This window comes from Leuresthes tenuis, unplaced genomic scaffold, assembly GCF_036924035.1.
Source record: "Leuresthes tenuis unplaced genomic scaffold, fLeuTen1.0.hap1 SCAF_23, whole genome shotgun sequence".
Taxonomy (NCBI): Eukaryota; Metazoa; Chordata; class Actinopteri; order Atheriniformes; family Atherinopsidae; genus Leuresthes; species Leuresthes tenuis.
The window spans coordinates 13772274-13795899 of record NW_027325377.1 but is presented as its reverse complement, the minus strand read 5'-3'; the positions used below and the strand labels follow the sequence as shown (position 1 = coordinate 13795899).

The following is a 23626-nucleotide window of genomic DNA, read 5'->3' as shown; positions in this document are numbered from 1 at the left end:
ATTCTGATTCTTCCCCAGGGCTCTGTCCCTTCAGGGATGAAGGGCTCTTATCGTAACTGTAAAACTGAAGAACAGAGGGTCCTGATCTAACATCGTTCAAGGCTTTTCAAGTTTTTAAGATTCTTATTCTAGAAAACAGGCTTCTTTTCTCTAAACATAATACTTCTTTCTGTAAACCCAAAGGTTCTGGTTTGGACCAGGTTCACACTCGCACGTAACCCTGACATTTTCTGGAAGGGCTCCACATGAGAATGCAGATGTCAGCAATCGATTACTGCTGTTTTACCATCTTCCCAGTATCGACTCATGTATGAGAGCTGATAATAGTTGCTTCTTATCTATGTTACTTTCCACTTGTTCGTCAGTGTTACAGATGCATAAAAACAGTCGTCATCACGGGTGACTCATCTGCCCTCCTCGGTGTGCTGTACACACTCTGATTTCAGCATTTCCGTCCTCGGTTTAGTGTGTAAATTTACAATCAAACCACCAATAATTAACAACAGAAACTACAGTAGGTGACTTGAGTTCCTTCGGTCATACCTGGCTCTCTGACCTTGGGTTCAGCTTCTCTGAGCAGACCTCCGGTCTGCAGTGACCATGTGTTTGATTAGCTCTGTTCAGAGCTCTGCTTCACTCTTACTAACTGGCTGATGTCCCAGCTCGGGCCAGAGGTGAACATATGGTAGATCTAATCCCAGGTCACAACCCCGACGCTAAGAATGTCCGCCTGGAACCCTCTGAGATCTAACTTCCTGTCTGTAGCTGACAATGCAAAGACAGGCTGCCTAAAGACAGTTTTGTGTCGATTTTGTTTGCACAGATGCAGTTGGTGGGACTCCTAAAAAGGCTGGAAAGCTGATATTAAATTAAATTATAATAGTGGCATAAACTGAACGCACGGCGGTGGCTGTGGCTCAGTAAGGAGAGCAGTCGTCTGCCAATTAGAAGGTTGGTGGCTCAACTCCCAGCCTCCCTGGAACACATGTCGACCTTTTCCTTGGGCCGATGCGTCCATAGGTGTGTGAATGTGTGTAATGGAGAAAAAAAAGCACTTTGTAGTCAGTAAAATTAAGACTTAAGACCTTTGAGTGTGTGTGTGTGAATGTGCTTTGGATGGTCAACTCGACCTAAAGTCCATTTACCCTTTAACACGGGAAACTAAAGTGTTAATTGTGGGGTTTTTTTGTTGTTTTTTTGTTTTTTTATATGAGTAGTAATTTACTGAAATGTAATAACTGTGACCTGACAACAATAAATGAGGCAACAATAAGTAACATCCAAGTTTTTTTTTTTTTTTTTTCAATTGTCTAAGGCATAAAGGGATTATTTTGATTGAAGTAAATGTCAAAAGGTGTAATACGAATGAGCAGAAAAGAATTCTTAGTGCTTTAATAAACGCTTTAATGATTTAACTCTAAAATGCAGTGCAACAAATGTCTGTCTTTTCGCATAATTTAAGCAATTATTTTCTCAAATGTTTGTGTTTTGATGTCAGCTAAATGTTCGATGCAATGCTTGGTCCATTAATAAGATAAATGACGCATAGAGGAAACAAGAAGACATTATTTGTTGAAATCCTTAAAAGCTCAGAATCAAAAATCTATTTAAAGCCAAAATACTAAACTTGATCTGTCATAGTTGATTTAATATTTTGGACTGAACTGAGTATTATGGCCATTTTTCGCCCTTTTCCGATGATTTAAAGACCAAATGATCAATCATTTGACATAGTTTTTTTTGGGGGGGGGTACCAACTTGTTTCATTTGGCCACTTTAAAAGAATGCAACTCCAAGCAAACCACCGCTGTGTAGAACCTCCGAAACTATCATAACTCAGTGGTAAAGTAAGTTTGGACGAAGATGGAGATGATGATTCCCATAAGGCGGTATCGGCTCTCTTTACGTCTTTTGTTTGAATGAATCTCTGCTCAGTTTGCTGCTCTGCTGCTTATTTGTCATTCCCTCTGCTGCTGAAGCATTCTGCTGACCTGTGCTGCTTTTCCTTGCTGCCCGGGAGGATATTGGATCCCCCTCATCTGCAGTACTCGTGCTCATGGCAACATGGGAGGGGGGGGGGGGGCTACATCACTTGCATCATTTACCCCCCCCCCCCACACACCACCACCACTCTGCAGAGGGATCAAATTACCCATTATTACCGCATACTACTATTAGATTACGCTAATTTTGTCCAGATCGATTTGGATGGATGGATGCTTAGGCGCACACACAAACATGCACAGTGAAGCCAAAGCTGTTAATTTACCCGCTCTGTACCCTGCCATTTCTGTCCTACTGAAACCGTTTATTAACAGATCCTCATCCTTAATCAACCATCTGTGTACGAAAAGCAGCATTCGTCCATTTCATTGGCACCTGGAGGCACCGGGGTGGTTTACAAATGGGGTTCAATGTCCCTATTCATTAGCCTTCTTTTTTTTGTGGGGCATTGTTTTTCGATAAAATTCCACAATTGAGATAATGGCATTGGTGTTTTCAGATTCTGAAGTTCAGCATCCAAGACCAAAGAGGGATGTCGTAAAACTTTGCATGACAAATGTATGATTTTTCACACCGGATCAATAATACAGGTCCACTTCTGAAGCCAAACAGGATTTAGTTTGCACTGCTTTTTTTAAAATTTATTTATAAAAAAAAAAAAAGCCTGATTAGTATTTGACTATCAAAAGCTGCATTGTGACTGCTGGGATGTTTCCTCTGTGACTTTTCAGAGCTCACAAGGCCAATCGCATTTAATTTTGTTAAGCCCAAAAAAAGATCTTGTCAGTTTCAAGACAAAGTTAAAAAAAACAAAAACAACACCACATCAGATAAATGTCAGCTACTGCCATCTCTTGATGTTATCCTCCCAGTCAACAAGCTGAATGTCTGCCGATATGGATGTTAGGCTGATATATCTGCGCATCCCCACCCAAAATGGCCCTGATAAAGAGGAGATACTTTTCTAACTGTTTGAGGATTCCCAGAACTTTATTTCTGCCTTCTTCTCTGTTATCCCATATTTGATGTCTGCAATAGTTCATAACATATGCTCATTTGAAGGTGCAGGAAAAGTTGTTACTGTGTTTTTCCACTATATTTAAATGTATTTAAGACATTCAAGCCCACTTCAATCACCTGAGGAGACACCGAATACACCAGAAACGCCGAAGGTTAAGTAGGCGTAGCGGTGAATGAGGAAACGGAGCCACCATTGATATAAAGCAATGAAACGTTAAACTCTCATTCTTTCACATGCTCTAAGACGCAAATAAAAACATCAGCAACCCATAGAAGTATGTGACTTGAACAGATTTCTAGTTGAGGCGGACTTCTTGGTTAATTCTGTTTGAAGGAGGCTCAATCGTCCTTGTCAGCTCTCTGGATTGGACTGTCAGGGAGGAGCAACACACTTCTGCAGATTTAATTTGCCTAATCTAACCTTTCATATAAGATTTAATTGGAAATTCATTGAATCCTTTCACTCCTCTTTAAAAGCCTTGGGACATTTGAGTCCTGGGTGATGTTTGTCACAATGCACCTTTTTAGTAAGACTTTAGGGACTGATTGGTACCTTTTTGATTGGATTCCCAGTTTCTTTTTTTCTTTTTTTTTTTGTCTCACTCCTCTCATGGTCAGTTTGCTGGTGTACCACAAGAATAGTTGTTGCTATAAAGTACAAGTAGTGTACTATAACAATAAATAAAGACACCTCAGCACAGCCCTGCAGGAAGGTGCCATGCTGCTAATTTGTGTGAATGCAGCTGATGTGCACTTCCTTTCTTATTGTACTTTAACTTCACTGCTGCGTCTGTGTACCGTACATCAGGCGAGCTCAACGGACAGACCTGAGGAGCAGTTAGTCAAGAGGAGTAATGCTCCCAACTGACCTGGTCAAAGCGGAATTCTGTTTAAATCTTTTTGTTTCCTTTGGAAAAGTCTCGGTCACATTGAGTTGCCAAAGTTTCTGCCCACGTTCGCCTGATGTAATGGTTTTATGTTTTTCTTTGGTGTCTCCTTCAGGTCATGAGTGCCTCTGGGAAACACCCAGTGGAGAATAACCTCACCTGTCCAAAGTCCCGCCCTACCTGGGCCTCGTCCTGCTCCCGACTCCTGGACTCCCACCATGAGTAAGTGTAACTTTTATTGAAAATGGGATTTTTGTTTTTCCGTCACCTTCTGCCTGCTTTCTTGTGGAGGGAATTTTGTGCTTGTGTGTCTTCATGGGAAATATTAACATACCCGTGATTCAGACTTGAAAGAACTGCCCATGGTGTTGATAATAAAATAAAACAGCTCAAATATCAGTCTTCCTTGTTTGGTGGAATGGACAGCAGTGTTTGACTTTTCTAAAAACTGGACCAAACTGGTCGGTCCAAATCAATTCTACGGCGTAGATTAAAAGAACGGGCAACCACATCCTTGGAAATCTTACATATGTTCAAAACGGACTTGCTTCCTCTGCACCTTGAACCTCCTCTCTCCTCCCCCAGGATGGCAGAAGCATATGGCAAAGTGGAGTACCGCAACCCTAACCACCTCATCCCTCATTAATCACACCGCAAAGCTTGATGGGAGGGTGACTGTAGCAGGATGAGCACTCCATCAGCTCCATCTGTAGTATATACATTTCTGTGTGCGTACAGCCATCAGCTCGCATCCTGCGCCGCTGTCTGTCACTTTGACTGCAATGGCATGGCCTCACATGTCAGCTCAGTGTGAGTCATCCAGAGAGATCAGAGTGAAGTATGTTCTGTTATATGTGTGATGTGCTCATACATATGAATGTGACCTCACACACACTCTGCGCCAGAAGAGCTGATCATTTTGTGTGTGCTCTGTGGAACGTGAGCCAAACTGATGCGAACGAAGAGGGTTTCTCTAAATTGAGGAATGTCATCGTGTGGCGATTATATTCAAAATGATAATCATCAGGGCTGAAGTTACCGGCATGGTTTGGGTCAGTTCGAGAGCTTTGCAGGATAAATGTTTTTTTGTCACTTACCAGGTCTGATTACTAGGTGTCAGCATTAAAAGCCAAAATACAGAATCAATTAGAACCATTTAGCAGGAGTAACTTGAAATAAACTGTTTTACTATGACATTATCAGCGTCTCACAGCGTTGTGGAGGAATTTGGGCCCACTCCTCTTTACAACTTTGCTTCAGTTCATTGCGGGTTTGCAGCATTGGTTCCTGCACAGCTCTCTAAAGGTCGATCAGGTTGAAGTCTGGACTTTGACTGGACCACTGCAGCACCTTGATTATGTTCTTTTTGCAGAGAAGAGGCTTTCTCCTGCAACCCTTCCAAACAAGCCATCTTTGTTCAGTCTTTTTCTAATTGTGCTGTCATGAACTTTAACATTTAACATGCAAACTGAGGCCTGTGGAGTCTGAGATGTAGCTTTTTGTTATTGTCAGTGTGTCAGTGCATTGCACGGTCTGACCTTGGCGTTAACTTCCAGGGATATCCACTCCTGGGAAGACTGTCATTTGTCTCGAACGTTTTCCTCTTGGGAATAATCTTTCTCACTGTAGAGATTTTTACACAAATGTCGCTGAGGTGAACCTAAAAGCTTTATGAAGTCACAATTATGTGTAATATGATACGATACAAATTATATCTAAGACAGCATCTAGCACACATCTCAGTATTTTATTGAATTCAATCAATATATCACTCGATATCAACTTGAACACATGTGAAACAGAAGGCCAGAAAGGTTTTTTTTTTTCTTTTTCCACAGATTTATTGACTCTTTGATATCAGGCCACTGCATTCTTTAGGTGCACCTATGCAGACCCTCTCATTTTCCTGGCCAGCAGTTCACTTTCCAGATAAGGATTGACTGGAGTCGGCATCTCCTCCTGCCAGCAGTGTTAACTCGCTGTGTTCCTCTTCAGTGTTTCTCTGTGCAGAGCTGTGAGGCTGTGTATCCGTATACCAGGGGGCTGGGACTGTGTTACCAGGGAAACCCGGCTCTTATTAAGCGTTTACTGGAAGGCGATTGGATTAGGCAGACGCTGCTGAAGGGGAGTGCTGAGAGGTTTAACCCGATTACTGTCTCTTTTTTTTCTTTTTTTCTTTGCACACTGCCAACCAAACACAAACTGGTGTGTGTGTGTCTGTGTGTGTGCTTGTTGACCTGATGAGTGGAAATGCAGGACAGAGTGATTTATGGTTTATGTTTATTTTGCGTAGGACTGCACCCCAAAGGCTTGCATCCTCTTGTACATGAGATCAATCGCGAAACTCTCCGCTTCAACCGGAATGACAAATTGTCATTCAGGTCTTTACAAGTTGTTAAAAAGCTTTTATTATAAAGACTTTTATTTTGTAAATCTGTCTGTATGAGTTCAGTGTATCAAATTGGGCTTAAAAACTTGAGGAAACGCAACCAAATAACAAGGTTTGTGAGGGTATTGTTGTCCTAATGTGATCCGATTGTGCTTTGTAAGCAGCAGGCGCTCTTTGAAAAAGGCTTTTATGCGTTTCATTATTTATACCAACCTTTGATAGACTCACACTCTCGCCTGGAGATTGTTGACAATGTTGATATCCTGAGCTAATTACCTTAATTACCCCCCCCTACAATACACACACACACACACAACAAACTTGCAGCAAAGAGCTGCTGGCCTGAGGCAGGGCGGGGTTACGTTCCTCTAACAAGTCTTTTAACAAGGATGGATGACTCACTTCTTTTTGTGGAAAAATAAGGAAAAAAAATGGGTAACAGACGGATGGAGAGTGCTAAGGGCCATCTTTGAGCTGCTGTTATTTTCCTCTCATTTAAGGTAGCTGCACTGCAGGTGCTGTGGCCCCCGTCATGCTTAAAGTTGTGTCCAGGAAAGGGTGGAATAATAGTAGTTTTTTTGTTTTGTTTTGTTTGGTTTTTTTAGAGTGGTGAAGAGCTTTTAATCCAATTGGGACCAACCATTTACACCATCCACACCAGGGCTTATTCAATATGGCCAACAACAAATTGCTTGGTATTTTTTTTTGGCCACACTGCGATGCAGGAAATGTACACTTCAGTATTTTTGAAGTCGCGTGTTGCATAAAAAACACCAGTATGATTGAAGTATACCCCTTTTTTCTGAACCAGGCAGCTGCACTTAGGTTTTCAGAAATGAAAATATATCATGACAGAGTAGGTCGTCCTACTGGGGCTTTGTTCTCTGAGACTTTTGACAAAAACAGTTCAAAGCAACAAAAAAGTGAATTTGACAAGAATCCTTGTGGAGGACGTTTCGAGGCCACAGGAAGTGCACTTTACGACCAGACAAATAATGTTTTGGCTCATGTGACTGAGTGAGATTTTTGAATCTTGACTTTTTTTCCACAGACCATATCGTTGACGTAGTTTGTTACTTTGGCTTTTTTTTTAAATAGCTTGTTGGCAAACAAAGAAGCCTTATTCATTTGAACACATTTGATGTGGTTGGAGATGTGAACCTGCAGAGTTTGGCATATTTTGCAGATAATGACTTTTTTTTTTTTTTTTCGACGTCTTCTTCGCTAAATCGGAACCGCTGCCAGAAAAAAAGAAGTTTTATTTTATTTTTCCCCCCTTCCTTAACTGCTTATGCTTAGTTGCAACTTTAGAATTTTTCTGACTCTAACAGTAAGTAAAAGTCAATGTGTACAGTTCAGTAATGTTCTGTAGTTGCCTTGGTTGAGACCTAGCTTCACTTTAGCTTCAGTTGCAGTGGATTACTGCTTTGCATTGCTTTTAGATCCCTTAAGATCACAGAAAGAAGGTTGGTTTAAAACAGCTCTAAGGCAGAAAATATGGCTTGAAATGTATTGATGTAGGTGGAATAAAGTTGATGTATGTAGGCCTCATTTACAGTACAGCTACACAGTAAAACATTGTTGAAATGGACAAAAATATAAGTAAAAGTACAGAAATAGACTGTGAATTTACAGGTCTGACTCTGGGTGAACAGAGCAAAGGGGGAATGGCGAGAACATTGGTATTGTCGCCACAGGATGTGCTTTCATTACTTACCGCCTCCATATGTGTGCTGTGATTCATTCTCAGGGTAAAACTTCATTGGATATCTGTGATCATCTGCTCTGTTCATACAAAACAGACACATGTTTCTTCAGGCTTCTGTGATGCAATAAATAGCAACATTTATGAGCACGAGAATTGTCCCCCAAACAGCACAAAGTCATTATGTTTTGCAATAATGGACTGCAGTTCTGTCTGCAGCTAAATGACTCCCGGTTCTTCCCCAAAGGCCAGCGCTGTTGGAGGAAATGGTCCCTGAGCAGGGCGATAACAGTGAAGGAAAAAGAGATTGATGAGGAAAAGACACGAGTTATGTAGCGTTTTGTTGGTCTTGTGTAAAACAACACAGTTAGTTAAAGGAGAATAATGGTTCCAATAAGTATTGACCAGGCAGGGACTTTGTCAGGGGCAGAAGTTTGATTAGTCATACTTAGAAATAAATTGAGCGAAAGAATTTAGGGGAAAATAAGGAAACTGGTTCCACTGTAGTTAATTAATTCCTATTTATCCTGTTTATGTCTATGTGGTTTGGTATGACCTTTTTGAAGCATATACAGTTAAATGTTATGAATATTCATCAAAAAGGTTCAAGCATTCCCTTGAATTGTTTTGATTAAAAGTTAATAAGTTAATAAGTAACGTTAACAAAATATTATCAGAGATACTCATACATGGAGATGGTCTTCAAGACAAACTCTGATATTTTAGGGTTAAGGTGAGTTGAATGTAAATACTTTGGCATTGGTTGATAGTATAAATTCTGGATAAAAACTTGTAAGCTACTTTTTAAAAAAAAAAAAATAATTTTTATGTTAATGATAAGGAAAAACCAATCTTTGTTATTTGGATGTAAAATATTCTGCTCAAAACTCTTTGCAACTGGACCCATGCTCAACAAAAATGCACAGCACAACCTACCCAGTTGTGATGTAATAAAACCACACAAACATCATAAACTGCTATTCTAAAGTCCCTTTTCCAATGGTTAAAAAAATAAAAAAATAAATATCTGGATTTTGAGAGAAGTATGTCGGAAACGGTCGACCAATGACTGCAGTAGTTGCGGCTATTTATCTGCTCCGCCCTGTTTGTCATTGACGAAATACAGCACCCAGGTCCACGCACTCATTTTCAATAAGGGTTCTATGCTCGGTCTGCAATTGTGGACACAGCTCACTTTTTCTGGTGTTAAAGCCGATTGACTGACCATAACATGCTTTAAACTGGCAGCAATAATGAACAGCTATAAAGTAAAGAGTTGGCGGGACAGCTGGCAGCTCACTCTCAGTCCTTCTTTGGGGGGGGCTGACGTCCGTGGTGCAGTCAAAAATTATAAACTAACCTAAATATCTCAAAATATCACGAATTGTGGTCTGATGCAGCCTGTGGGATTCGGTCTTTGTTGATTTAGTTTCAGGCATTTTCGCTGCGAGGTAGTGGAATTTGTAGTCCTTGTAGCACTAGGTAGGTAGTAGTCTTCCTCTGAAATCTTGTAGGAAATGAGTTGTTACCCAAAGTAACTAGTTTACCCATAAGTGTGAGAAGAGTGAAGTGATTTTTGACAATGACTACTGCCAGTCGAGCAGAGGACCTTATCTATGCCACAGAGTTGAGTATAGCGACAGGCAAAATGCATTGTTTTCCACTGGTTAATCACTGGATTAAAGACTGGCACAATGCCAAAAAGGGATATATTTGACATTTTCGTAACATAATCTATATTTTTTTGGACTGGTCTTATTTGGACTAGTATAAACTACTTCACTGAAACATGGTGTGGGTGTCTCGGCCATTTTCCCTCTGTGTTACCATCTGTTTGCAGGGAAAACGAGCTCCGGGCTCCCTTTTTTTTATTCACTGGCGAGTTGCATTCTTCTATGCTCCTTTTTAATGTCTCGATTGGGTCAGAAGAAAGATCAGGACTCCCCTTGCCCGACAAGTCACAACTGTTTTAACGACAAATAACTGCACAGGCACGATAAAGCGGTTGTAAAGCAGTTTTTATTGCTACTGCCTGAATCAAGCACCAAGTCAAATAAAGAAGGAAATGTTTGGGAAGGTCAAAACTTCCTCATAGCCATAAAGCTCATACGAGACATTTGGATACTGCGCTTTCTGTATTCTATTTAATGATCTTAGGTGCATTTCTACTTATTTATAAATGACATATTAAACACCAGCTGGTTTCTAAAACGTGACCGTTGCTGCTGAGGATCATCATCGCCTCTTAGAAGTATGCAAGTCATACTTTGTGACTGGCCTTCTAAGTAAGAGGTTTTTTTTTAGGGCAGCATGAGTGTGCAGGCACAGACGGTTGACTCCAATCTGTCCACCTGTCCTTCATACGAGCACACGCCCACACACCTTCCTTTCTCCCTGTCAGAGGAAGACTGATGTCATCGCGTTGCTTGCAGGGCACACAGTGTATCTGGGTGTGGTGCACCGTAATTATCTTTTTCCCAAAGCCTCATCTGTTCTCCATCTGTTCCACTCCAGTGCAGTTAGCTTTACCTTTTTACACTGTAGTGCACCGGCGAAGCGGGGCTTTACACAAAAGCTAGCAGTTAACGGTTTAAGTGTCACACGTGAACGTCTGGAGGCTGTTCAACCAAACGGAGAAGTTGTGTTTCAAAAGTTGGGTTTAGTACTTGAGGGGAGGCAGAGTATTATCAGTGTGGCTTGTGAGCTGTTGTGGTAGATGTCACATAACTGTTTTATTTGTCTCCCTGCAGCTGTTGTCATTCTGCATCACAGACACTGCAGCTCCAAATAACTGTTAGCCAGTGTTCAGCTTTAACGGAGGCCTGTCGGTCCTGGATGCTGGTTGCTTGTAGTTGCGTAACGGGGGTGCAGTGGTCGTAGTTGTTATGGATGTCTCATAATTTCAGATCCCTCCCTTCTGTTGACCCGTTACTCCTGCTTTATTTGTGTTTGTTCCGTTGATAACAGCGTGTGTCTGAGAGCACTTGGAAGTGAGCCTTTGTTGTTGTGGGCTTTTAAAAGAAGAGCTTTAAGCCTTAAAGAGATGATGACATGTCTCACGGTGTGAAATGTGTCCTCTTCCTCCACGCCGGCTCCAGCTACTTTAGAGCCACTCTGCCCGCAGAATGACTCAAGGCTAATTACTAGAAAGATTGGAATTTGTTTGTCTGGAAAGCACCTGAGCAAAGAGGGCTGTTTCCATTTATTGCCGTTGCACAGGTCGGGCAGGTTTATTAGCCTGCCACACTTCCTCCACTTCAAGGAATCGTCACCTCGAGCATGCCGTGAATTTGATCTTGAGCGGAGCTTTGGGATTAAGATCAGTCCGGATTTTTATAACATATGACATGCTGTTTTATATTAATGCCATTGTGCCAGATCCACATCTAACGTCTCCCTCAGAAAGGAAGTGAGGCAGGGCTCCCATTATCTAGTGTGACATTAACACTGCAGGCTTTTTCAACACTGTATTTTCACAGCAGCTGCAAAATAGTCATCAAGATTGCGATGTCTACTCCCAGAATGCCACTTGTCGTGGCTGTGTCATCATTTCCACAATTCACTTTGTTTTTCTGGCTGCTGTATCAAAAATGAAGCACATTCCATGGAAGTAGAAGCTGTCAAAATGTAAGCCATTTCCCGCAGAGAATAAATCATCAAACCGATTAACTCCCATCAGAGAGTTGCTCCCTCTTTGTTTTTAAAGCTACACGACTCGGCTCCGTGCGGGAGAAGCTGCAAATGGCAGCAATTTGGGAGTTTCACTCCGTATTCACTCTGCACTGGAAGCTGTGGCTCTTCGGAAGCAGTGAAATGATTTCAGTCCAGCTGAAAGCTTCAAGTGTGTCACATTTTGTGCTGAAAACTTCAAATTTTTCTAATTGAAAAGACGAGTTGATGAAACAATGTTGTATTTCTCAAAAAAAAAAAAAAAAACGAAAAGGGGTCATCTGGTGTGTTTGTGAACTGAACTGCTTTTGATTTGGTGAAAACGTGATCCTGCAGATATTGGATGAACATTGTCAGCGAGCCGGTAAACATTTGTTTTGAATTTGTAGGGAGTGCTTGAAGACTGTCTGTTTTGAACCTTTTTAAGACGTTCATATGGCAGCAAGGTGCAGGGAAGAGAGGCGAGGCTCACTGAGGCATTCGCAAAAAACAGGAATGTTAAATGAATCGGACAGCGAGTCAGTCGTTGATATAAAGGACTTGATCCAAGTCAGCAAAACTCCTCAATTCCATAAGATTCTACACAAATGAAAACTTAACGGTGAAAATGACTTAACATTTTGTTTTTGCTATAGGGAGCTTGTTTTGTGTTATTCCAGGATCTAATTCAATCTCTGTCAGCATCCCTCCTTTTTTCTGTCTGCTGTCCCCTCTTTTACAACCCCACCCCCCAAGTTTTGCTCCACATCTCACCAGTGACGCAATGACTGAACGTTGTCGCGTGGGAATGTGGTTCATCAACCCTCCATCTCCGCGTTTCCTGTCCTCTCCACTGGTGCCGAGTGATGCTCGGATGTCACGAGTGCGGCGAAGGAGGTGTGCGAGGGAGGGAGGGAGGGCGGTTGTGTAGGGGGTTATAGGAAGGAAGCCTTGCTGGAATATGATTACATCTCCCAGTAAACAGGCCGGCAAGAGGAAATGGATCCACTGACCCAGTCCTCAGGGCACCAGCATACATATTGAGACTGCCACTGGGATTTGTTCAGTTCTATCATGTTACCGAAAAAGTTTGTACCTCAGTAGAGTCCATACTTGAACACGCACTGAACTTCACAATAGATATTTGAACCTGTTTTGGGGTTAGATGGTGTCCCGCTCAGAGTGAATTTGTGCCATCCCAGCATCTTAACTGGGATCTTAATCTCTCAGCTTGGAGGAACTCTTTATTTTTTATTTTTTCCATTTCCTTTTAAACCATCTCATCCCCTCTTCAGGTCTACAACCTCAAACCTGTCTTTAAATGTGCGCTATTAGCCCTGATTCTTACAGATGTCGCACCCTCCTCCTCGTTTGATTTTCATCGTGGTCAAACAACAGCACCAGAACCAGACTTCTGATGATGTGTTGGCAAAAAAAGTCTGATTTTTCTTTTGCACTTCAAAGATATAAAGGTGGCTTTTAAAGCTTGGATAGTGAGGCAGATGCTAGAATTTCCAGAAAGCAGGGTTCGCTTAGCGGAACTGTTTCGTGTGATCGTAAGCCGCAAAATGGGCCCGGCCCCATCACACTGCCCCTCTGTTTTGGTTTTTCTCCACTTCATCATTCATTCATTCATCACTGACTGATACATTTGTGATAATCCAATGTTGGGCAATAATCTTGGCACACTAATTAATGTCTCTGCTTCTTCTTTCTTGCTCTGTAAACTGTTTTGATTACAACTGTCAAACCCAGATTTTTCTAACCCCCCCCACACCTCTTTTCTGATGACATGATGGGTAGACGCATCTGCTGAAGCAAATCACAATTGACAGTGCTGCCGAAAACATTCCCAGAACTTGGATTTAGTAAAGCCCTCTTGAGTAACGTCCAGAAGTCTAAGCTGAAAGTGCAGAACCTGTCTCCCGTCGTCTCCAAGATCTCTATGCGTCTGCCCTTCTTTTCAAACCAAACAGACCTCCACCTTCTTATTAACGCTTCATTTGTTTTACTTTATGAATGTCCATCCTGCTCACAAGAGAAATGCATCTTTTTCAGGAAGAAATAAATACTCCATTAAATCTCCGTGATAAAGATTGGATTTCTGAATGTTACAATAATCCTTTTAATTAGACTAGAATCTTGTTGCAGGTTTGAAGCGTTTGAGTCATGGATTTTAGATGTGTTAAATTGATTTTTCTTGATGGATGGGACACAGGAGAACAGTTTACATACCTTTTTTTGCCTCCACTTGGCTGCAGCTTCAAACTGCTCCCAGAGGGGAGTCTGTGCCATCTTAGAGTTGTTTCCATCTGCTTGTTCTCCTTCTGCCAGGAACATTTTTGTACTGTTGCACTTTTATCAATTTTTTTTTGTGCAATTTTGGACCTTGGGATACTTTCACGGTTGGCGTGGCCCTTGTTTTGCCCCATAAGTGAAGGACCGAGCGAAAGAATAAATCTGATACGGCACAAAGAAAAATGAGATGAACTCCTGCTTGTCCAGCTTGGATAAAAACATTGGAAGATGTGAACTTTTGGAATAAACTCTGTGGGTTTTTATTTTTAAAAAAAGAGGTAATTGCACCAGAAACCAACCTTTCTTTTCTTTTTTTGGCTCTCCCTCTTTCACAGACACGCACGGATAATGCGTCTCCTCGCCATAAAGCTTTTCATGGCCACACTATATTTAGTTGCCATGGCGAGCCGAGCTCCTGTTTTTCACAGCGGCCCTCCCGCTCAGAAAGTTTGGTGCATCAACTCTTAATGCGTGGACGTCAGACAAAAGGGATCTTGTGCAATGAGAGAAAGCCCCGCTGTGTTTGGGGTGTGGGGCTTCATCAGATTTTCCTCACGCCGTCCAGTTGGATTTGATTTTGATCCATTTCCTTGTTATGAAAAAGCACACTTCAAGTTAGTTTATCCTAATGATTTGTAAAGGATTTATTTTGTCTTCAGCGTAAACCAGGAAGGTTTTTTTTTTGTTTTTTTTTTAATGAATTGAGAAAATAATGAACATCCTAAACAGAAGCTCATTGGTCGCAGTTATTGTTTTCTTATCTTTCTTGTGTAAATTTGTTTAGGCCCGTCACGAGAATACGATCTGTGGACATGGCCCCAATCCAAAGTGCCTTAGCAGAATAAACAGGGAAACCAAACTGAAACCTGATTCGCTGACAGTTGCTCAGCACCGCCGCTTCCACTCTGCGGCGGTTGGCCCCGTCGAGTCACTGCAGGGGGGAGCTTTCAGCTTTCAGCCGGTTCAAGGGTCTGGATACGAGGCCGTTTCCACTGGCTGCGAGTAGCTGCTTTGCAAATCATAACCTTAAACCAGGATATGTCAAACATTCTTCGCTCAGAGTGAAACGTGTTTACACTTGTAACCAGACAGGTTTTTGTTTTTTTTTAAATCACGGTTGAATCTTTTGTATCAATACATGAGGCTGGAGCGGACCTTGTCTGCGTGCATCTGTGGAAGCATCATAACTTGCTAATTTATTTTTTTATTTTTTCATCATTAATTTTCAGGCAGTTTGGTTTGTATCGGGGACGTGCGTTTCAACACTAATAAGATTTCTCTCACGTGGTCTTTTAGGTTGATTTGTCCAAAACAATGAGGGTTTTATACAGTTTTTTTTATTTTTTAATGTTTACTGCATATTTAGTGGCTGCTATTCTGTACTTTTGTTTGCAGTTTTGGGAAATAGACAATCCATGAAAGTGACATAATCGCATCAAACTGTAATTTAGATTTCTACTTAGTTTGTGGTTTGTTAGCTTGTTAATCTTGCACACACGCAGTGCTACGACAGGAACGTTTAAACCTGATTTATTCCCTTTTTCTCAGTTTGGAAGTGTTGTCTCTTCACTGTATATTGTGTTTGTGTGTCTATTTGACAGGAAGCCAGGTCAGTTAAAAACCGAAACACCTAATTAGAATATGTCCTCATTGATATTAAGTCTTTATAAGAAAAGGAGGAAAGTTCTTATGAAAATGATTCATGTGGGGTTTTTTTTTTTTCCACCAATGCAGTTTCAATGTTGGTTTGAAGTCTAAATCGGAACCTGATATTCAGCCGTTAAAGCTAATAAACAAGCACCAAACATTTAGCAGAACAGAGTGAGGTCATGCTTATGTCGGGGGCAGGGTGTTGTTACTCTTTGGTTGAAAAGGGCTTGTGTTTCTTCACGATTGCTTAAATGCGTTGTGATTGGTCGTAACGTTGTCAGCCATTGGTTGCCTGAGGCTAACGTCGACTAATAATGTTAGCGATGATAAGAATTTAAAAAACGTGGCGGTTAACATTCTTCTCGAGCGCGATCCGTCCGCATCAACCAGATTTTTGCAGCGCAGCTTTGTTGAAAAAAAAAAAGTTGTCATCACTTGGCACCGCGCCAGCTTCTTAGACCGTGGAAGAAGAAACAGAAACAGATTCTTTGTAGCGTCTCACTGTTGTGGTAGGTAGTTCTGAGTTGGAAAAACTGCTTTGTCTGCTCTCAGAGGCCTGCTTCGGAGGTGTTGTGGATGGACGAGAGTCACGGAGACCACCTGAGACTTGAAATGACAGCACAAGGGACTGAAGTACGTTGGATGATGATAACACTGCAGGCGGCAATAGCAGATGTGTCGCAATAAAAGGGGGGGAGTCAGAAATTCTGAGGTCTTGGTCAGAAAACTGAATCATCAGAGAAATACACGACACACAAATGATGCATGTTGTCTCTGCGGTTTCGTCACATCATGGGTCAGTGACTGTCGGAGTGTCTCGTCAGCTTTCAAGAAATCACATTTGCAACATCGCAGTGAGCCGCTGTCTCCCAGTAATCCAGACCCCTGCATTCGGTAACAAGCATCTCACTGCCCGTCAGCCTGTGATTAACGGCACACACCCTATCGACCGACGTCAGGCAGGATACACCTGATCGACTGCGTGATGTATGAATGCACATGTGACGGGGTGGGCGAGGAGGAGGAGGAAAGACGCAGAGTAGGGCAGGGAGGACGTCGTCATAGAGGGCCAGGCTCATCAACTGTTTACTTAAACAACAAATAGATTAATGCATTTCCACAAATCTCTGCTGCATAGACATATAGACCTGGTTGTTAAGCGGTGGTTGGGTCAAGCAGGTCTGAGAGAGGTTAGCTAGGATGGGGATTGACTCTTAATGTGGAGTCAGAGCAACACTGATTTACTGGTTTCCTGACATAGCCTTAGCCTTTGGTTATAAATACATTTAGAGTGGTGTTTTGCTTGAACTCCAGAACATTTACTCCTTTATTTTTCGCCATGCAGTACTTCAGAATACCTTTGAGTCAATGACTAACACATGAACTTATGATATCCGGACCCATCGTTTGCCTCAGTACAATTCAAGAGAGCCACTGCTACATCTGTCTTTTCTGTATTTACGGCACCCTATGCACATCTTTGCATCTGCTTATCGAAACATTTGTCATTTGGATTTATTATCTTCAAATAAAAATTGACTTGTTTTGACCATAAACAAGATGGGAAACCCATTTGGTTTCATGTCCTCCTTCACAAATCTGATTAGAGGCAAAAGTTTTATTTATTTTTATTGCTTTTATTGTATTTTCAGACAAATGTTGACACTGGAATTAAGTCAGTCACTCTTGGGAAGCATTCAGTCATGAAATAAGTCGAGGCAAATTGCAGTTTCGGTTTTGAAAGCAACACATGTTCCTGAAAACACTCAATGACGACTGTGCCTCAAAGTACCACTGTTACCCCGAGTCCAATCAATTTTAATTTACAGATGCGTCTCCTGGGGTTTGTGACACGTATGCTGCACTCTACCCTTACACAGAACAGCGATCAGAGGGACAATGTTGGATCAAAACAGAGTAAACTGACAAATCTATATTTAAAAGAAGAAAAAAAAAGCACTATAGTAATTCTATTATGGGCTCCGGAGTGGAACATTCCACATATCTCAAGAAAGTAAAGCTTAAGAGTCTAGGTTTGCAATTTATGACACGATAAAAAGCTGAAAAAAACATGTAAAAATGCAGCAAATTAAACCGAGCGGTTGCGTGCTTCAGAGTGGATAAAACGCGCAGAATTCTGCCAAATTTGTCTGTTAATGTGTTGGAGTCAGGAAGGCTTAGATGGATGGACGTTTGATTTAATGCAACCATTGCAGATAATGATTTGGTGTAACCATATAATGGTGTCTGATGGAGAGAGCATTGAGGAATGATATTTTAGTTCTTATTTTTATTTTATTTTAATTCAAATTTGAATGGACAGATGATGTGGCCTGAACGTTGTTGCCAGACTTTTCTTTTTTTCTTTTTCTGAGGCGCACTGACGTGCGCAAAGCGTGTCAGGGGCTGCTGGAAAATGTAATGGTTCGGTCGGTAAGAGACGCGAAGGACACTGGAACTCAGGTCGGAGCCCGATTGGACAGAATGCTCTGCACACTTCAAGCAGGAAATGACACGGGGCGGGCAAACAGGAAGTGTGCAAGGCAGAGCGGTGATGTTGTTCCAGTTGTTTTCTTTCCCGTCCGTTCCCATTCTCTCACTCGCTATGGCCCGACACCAAGGCTGGGGCAGGAAAGGAAGTTAGGAAAAAGAAAAAAGTCAAGAGTGAGGCGGGCGTTCTGGGGGAATCCCCCTCACTCCCACCCTCGTTGGTATCTAAAGACATTAAACTGTTGTGAACTGGTCCCAAGCCTTAAAAACACTGTCAAAACAGTTGTATTGGCTCCGGGGAGAGCTGGACTGTTGTGACATGCAGGGGTTTCCGATGCTTTCAGGATTGATTATGAAGCTGCCAGTTGTTGATAGATAGTTCACGCTCTTATTTCTGTGTTGCCGGAGTTGAAAATACTTTTTTGAAATATTATGTGGCGCTGGATTCTATTTGTCAAGAGGACCAAAGCATGTCTCCGGTGGGATGATGCTGTTACATGTCTATTGGAGGTGTAAGTAGGCAATTAATTGGAGCCAGTCTCCTCCCCCGTGATCCAGCGTTCAGTTAATGTGACTTAGATTGCTCTATCAGTGATTTTCACGCTTTGCTAAGGATTTAATCCTTTTAAAAAGACTAATTATCTACTTTAATCAGCTTTTTTTTTTTTATTTCAATGAAATTGGACGATCTGGTTGTGCTTAATTACGGACCTACAGAGAATTCTCTCCCGTCTTCTCCGCAGAAGGCAGGGTCTTTCGACTCATTTCTTTGGTTTTACACCTCACACCTTTACTGTTTTCTCTCATCCTCCAACAGTCGAGCAAAGTCAGCGAATAGCTTGTGCTTACACCGATCAGCAATGAGCGTATACAAATTTTACTGCTAAAAACAGCCCTGAGCTGTCGAAACCTAGACTCGACTAGACTTCTGAAAGCATGCCGTCGTATCTGTCACCAAGCCTTAGAGTTCTGAAACCTGAGAGATGGGGACTGCGAGGATCAGGCTTATTTTTCCAGCTCATCCAACAGATGCTCGAATTTGAAGGCCATGTCAACCCTCTATCATCCCTGCACATGTAAAGCCTCGACGTGAATCTGTTGTCGTGTTGAAGAGGCAACAAGTGCGCCGTTAGAAGCCCATGGGCATTAAAAACGGTCAGCGTACTTCAAAATGAGTCCGAAGCACGTAGTATTAAGGTTTACAAATTTCTCGAGTGTTACGTTAATGTCCATCGTTGGCACTTTCTAGGGCTTTGTTATTTGACACCTTACTATTTAGCAATTTGAGCTGTATTGGTTATTCTATTAGCTTCAAAAATGTGTCACATCCTTTGCCTATATATATATATATATATATGTATGTATATATATGTATGTATGTGTGTGTTTTTCACACTTCACCTGTCAGTAGCCATAATGCTATGGTTGATTGGTGTACATCACCTACAACTAGTTGTCTGTTACTGCAGCCATGTTTCCACGGGAGCCGTTCAAGTATGAGCTCATTAACAAGCCTGTGATGAGTTGGTTTATGTTGGTACTGAGAGTATTGTCTCATTGGTATTCAGCAGCAGGACTTTGAGTGCCATGACGCACTGAAGCACAGCAGGCAGCATTAATCAATGTGCCGAGCAATCAGCACCCAGCCTAATTCAATCAGTCCTCCAGAATGCTGCCATTAGGACAAAAGAGGCGTGTGTGTTCCCCCCAATGGTGACGTCCACGCGGTTTGCTTGTGCGCCGGCCCCTCAGCCAGCCACAGCCGACCTGAAAGAAAACCCTTTAGAGAGACCGAGTGGGAAGAGAGAGCAGACAGACAGCGGTATGGAGATGTGTACTCTGTAAAATTAGAGTTGCCACGTTTCCCGCTGTGCAGACGGGAACCACAGTATGGTTGTTTTTGTCTTTTTGTGGGGAACAAAAGAAGTGGCATCAAGTTGGAAAAACCTTTTCTGTCTGTCTTTTAATGGCTGGGAGCAAAGATGCTCATTCATTTGCAAGATAGAGATGGTTTACTTAAAAAAGATGGCATTAGACGCTTTAAAGCTGCAAAGTGTTTTTATGCTTCTCACAGCTTTTCTTCTTTGTAAGCTGACAAAATTCTGGTTTTGAAGTTGTCTAGTCGGCATTTTCAGTTTGTGCATAAAACAGCTGGATGGAACACTAAATTCTTGAAAAATAAAACCTGCAATATGAATGTATGTTATAGACAATGTTGTATATTATATGATATACTATATATACAGTCACAAAATATGACGAATAAACCTGAGAGAGGTGAAAAACTGTTCAATGGAAATTTGTTCAAAGCACACGGATTTTCTTCTTTCTTTCCACCAAAGCAGTTCCAGTGCTGGTTTGGAGCCACAGCCTAACTTAGAACCAGTTCTTTCTGTTCCCAGCAGCAAAAAAAACCCTCCTTTCTGGGCCAGAGCAAAGAACCGCTCACGTCAGGTACTGAAAGCGGGGTTCTGTGGACCAACCAGCTCTTCAGAGATGCTGTGACTGAGTCGTGCAGCATTTAGTTTCCTTACCTCAGAGGCGAACGATGGAAAAACTGATCCGCAGCGTGTGTAGTTGAAGCAGCAGTGATCACATTAGCTTGTAAGTTTGCATGAAGGTAAAACATCAGTGTTTTCGTTTCGTAAGCACCCCACTGAAAAATACAGTATAATTCAGGACAGGAGACTAAAACCTTTGTCGACAGAAATATTTTAAAAACATAGGATTGAAATCTAATCTATAAAATTGAGGTATTTTACGCCAATAAGAGCCTGGCAGGGATCACACACTTTGCATCAGTTTTACAAAGCTAATAGTCCGCTCCTGATCCGATCTCCCCTCTCCAGCATCCAAGATTGACAACCCTGCACGGACTGCATCTCAGTTCCCAATTCGACTGATCAAAAGCTGACACTAGGCACAGCTCTTATCTGGCCTCTAGATTAAGGAGACGTATTAGAAACTTGCTGCATCTCTCCATTTTCTATCAAACAGATGTTAAGGAAATCTTGATGAGGGCTTATTGATCTGGTGCTTGTGAGGCGGCCTCTGTATGATGCCGTTCGAAGCAGACTCCAACAGTACATCCCTTCAAACTCTGCTACAGCAGCTCAGTCCATATCCCTGCAGTTGGCCCCCACCTCACTTGTATTCCCCTTTTTTTAGAGGGTTGGTTCACCTCACCGTACAGGAGTTGCTCTTACCACAAACCCTCTTGAAATGCAGACTGTGAGGCCACTAAAACATTTTCAAAGATTGCATATTGATTCTTGGGATGGTTTTCTCTTGTAAAGGCTTGAAAGGTGGGGATAAAGGTCCAGATCAAGCCATCAAATGCTGCGAAGTTTGCCTTCTGAGAAAAGTATGGACAAGTTTCCTGTTTTCCACTATGACGCTCACAGCAGAATAAGATGTAAGGAACATGTGCTCCTGTAACAGGATGAAACAGATGGAGTAATTACCAGAGCTGCTTTTGTTGTTTTGTGAGTTGAACCTGCTTAATTTTTCAGGCTGCACATGTTTACACACTTTAAAAGGCAAGGGTATAGAGGGAAGATCAAGTGGTACAATGCATAAGAACAGTCAGGTAAGGTAATGTCTTAAAGATTCAAATGGATCTCCTAATTTAAAGAAGCAACAGTTGACCTGCTGCCATAGTTGGCTAGTAGTAAACAATGAAAAATACTGCGTGTGCTGTAATGCAAGCTGCAGGCTGTTGTTACGATGCATGTAATCTGTTTTGTGTTTTGTGTTCATTCTGAGATGCAGAAAGCTGGTCATATTTGTGTTTGTGAAAGGTCAGACCTTCACCTTATTTAGTGAGGTCGCAGCCTAGCAACCGTGGGTCTGAGGCATAGCAACAGCAGCTGCAGATTAAGTCCAGCAGTGCAGTTATTGGACTTTCTGACTCAGTGCCGGAGGATACAAACACAAAGAGCCTTCATCACGACGCCATATATGCTTGTGTGGAATGCTGTGTTTGTCATTAGAGAAGAAATTGAAAATGTGTATGTTTGGAAGCAGAGTGGGCATGTTGTTCATACGAACAGTGTTTTATAGTGACTCCATAAGTGTAAAAGCTTAACCTGGTTGCCGGTGTTGCTTCAACGTTGCCTCTCCTGCTGCACTGTCCTTGGGTAGGGGCAGTGTGTGTGTGTTTGATCTTACGGTGTGTGCGTGCACATATGTCCACCTTACCGTTACAGTAAGCACCAGTGACGTAGCGTGTTTATGTACCTTGAAGGCGTGTGAAGTGTCGCTGCCCAAGGTCACTTTTCTGTAACTCATCCCCTGAGAAGTTTCATTATGGTTTTTAAATTTTTTTATTTATTTTTTTTCACTTTTGTTCCTTTTTTTTTTAGGTGCTTATTTATTTATTTTTTAAACTTTTTTTTCATTTTAGTGAAAAAAGATTTTTTTACTTTTTTTGCGAAAATTATTCAACCAATATTTGATTTAGAATTTCATTTACAGCTTTACATATTAATTTTATGAAATTTTCTACATTTTTGGGATCCATTTTTTAACGCAATTATGTATTTGTATATGTTCTCATTTACTAAGTGCCATTAAGCATTTTGTTTATTTTTATGTTTCTATATTATTGTGGTGGACATTCCTCGATTGTGAAATACAAGTTCGGGCCAGAACCAGCACAGACATTGAAAATTCTCATTTGGTCGATTGCCACTAGCCAATACCGATTGTCTTTGTTTTGGTCTTTTTCTTCTATTTATTTAAGTGAAACGCACTAACCAACATTTATTATAAACTTTCACACGAGAGAAATCCTTTGTGTGAAAAATAAGTTTCCTTCTTAGACAGAGTAGGGGGAAAAAATATGTAGAGCATATACTGGCTTCACGTACGAGAGTTTATAGAGTATATAATCTGCAGCTGCACTCTAATCATGTCTGCTTCACGTCAAAATCAATGCGACATCAAACGACCATGGCTGCTACCATCGGTTTATGTGTTTATGTTTATGCATTTGGCAGATGCTGTTATCCAAAGCAACTTACACTGGTAGGCAGGTAGGGTAAGGGGGTCTTGCCGAAGGTCCCTTACTGGAGGCAGTACCTTTCATGCAGGGGATTTGAACCCAGGTCACCTACATGAAAGGTGGCATAGGTTTATTTGAACGAATAAAACTGGTTGTTATAATTTTCTAAAACTGAACCAGCTTTGAACTGGCTCCGGCACAGACACCTGGTTGAAATGGGGTTAAAGGAGTGTCCTTTGGTTGTTAGCGGGTCCCTCGAGTCTTGCGGGTAGAGAGATGGCACAATTGCCATTTAAAGTAGCATTAGTCTGCAGTGAATGTCAGGCACCCAAAGTTTCCCTGTGGAACACTGCTTTCCAATAAGATGGTCGATAGTACCACCTTCGCCTGTAAGTGGGTTTTAATTTTAAAACTTAGCGTTAACCTTTTTAGGGACTGGAAAAGCTTCTGAATAAGCAGCAGGAGTTGTGTGTGTGTGTGTGTGTGTGTGTGAACGAGTGAAATGTCAACATCAGCATCGCACATTTAGA

General features: G+C 41.7%; 1 protein-coding gene across 1 annotated transcript in view; it reads left to right on the top strand.

Annotated features, from left to right (window-relative positions):
- The window catches only part of usp6nl (USP6 N-terminal like), a 79929-nt gene that overhangs the window by 7020 nt on the left and 49283 nt on the right, over positions 1-23626 (top strand). The window contains exon 2 of the mRNA XM_072377940.1: positions 4027-4133. Within this exon, the coding sequence (XP_072234041.1) occupies positions 4130-4133 (4 nt within the window). The 5' untranslated portion in view covers positions 4027-4129. The remainder of the gene's footprint in view (positions 1-4026; positions 4134-23626) is intronic.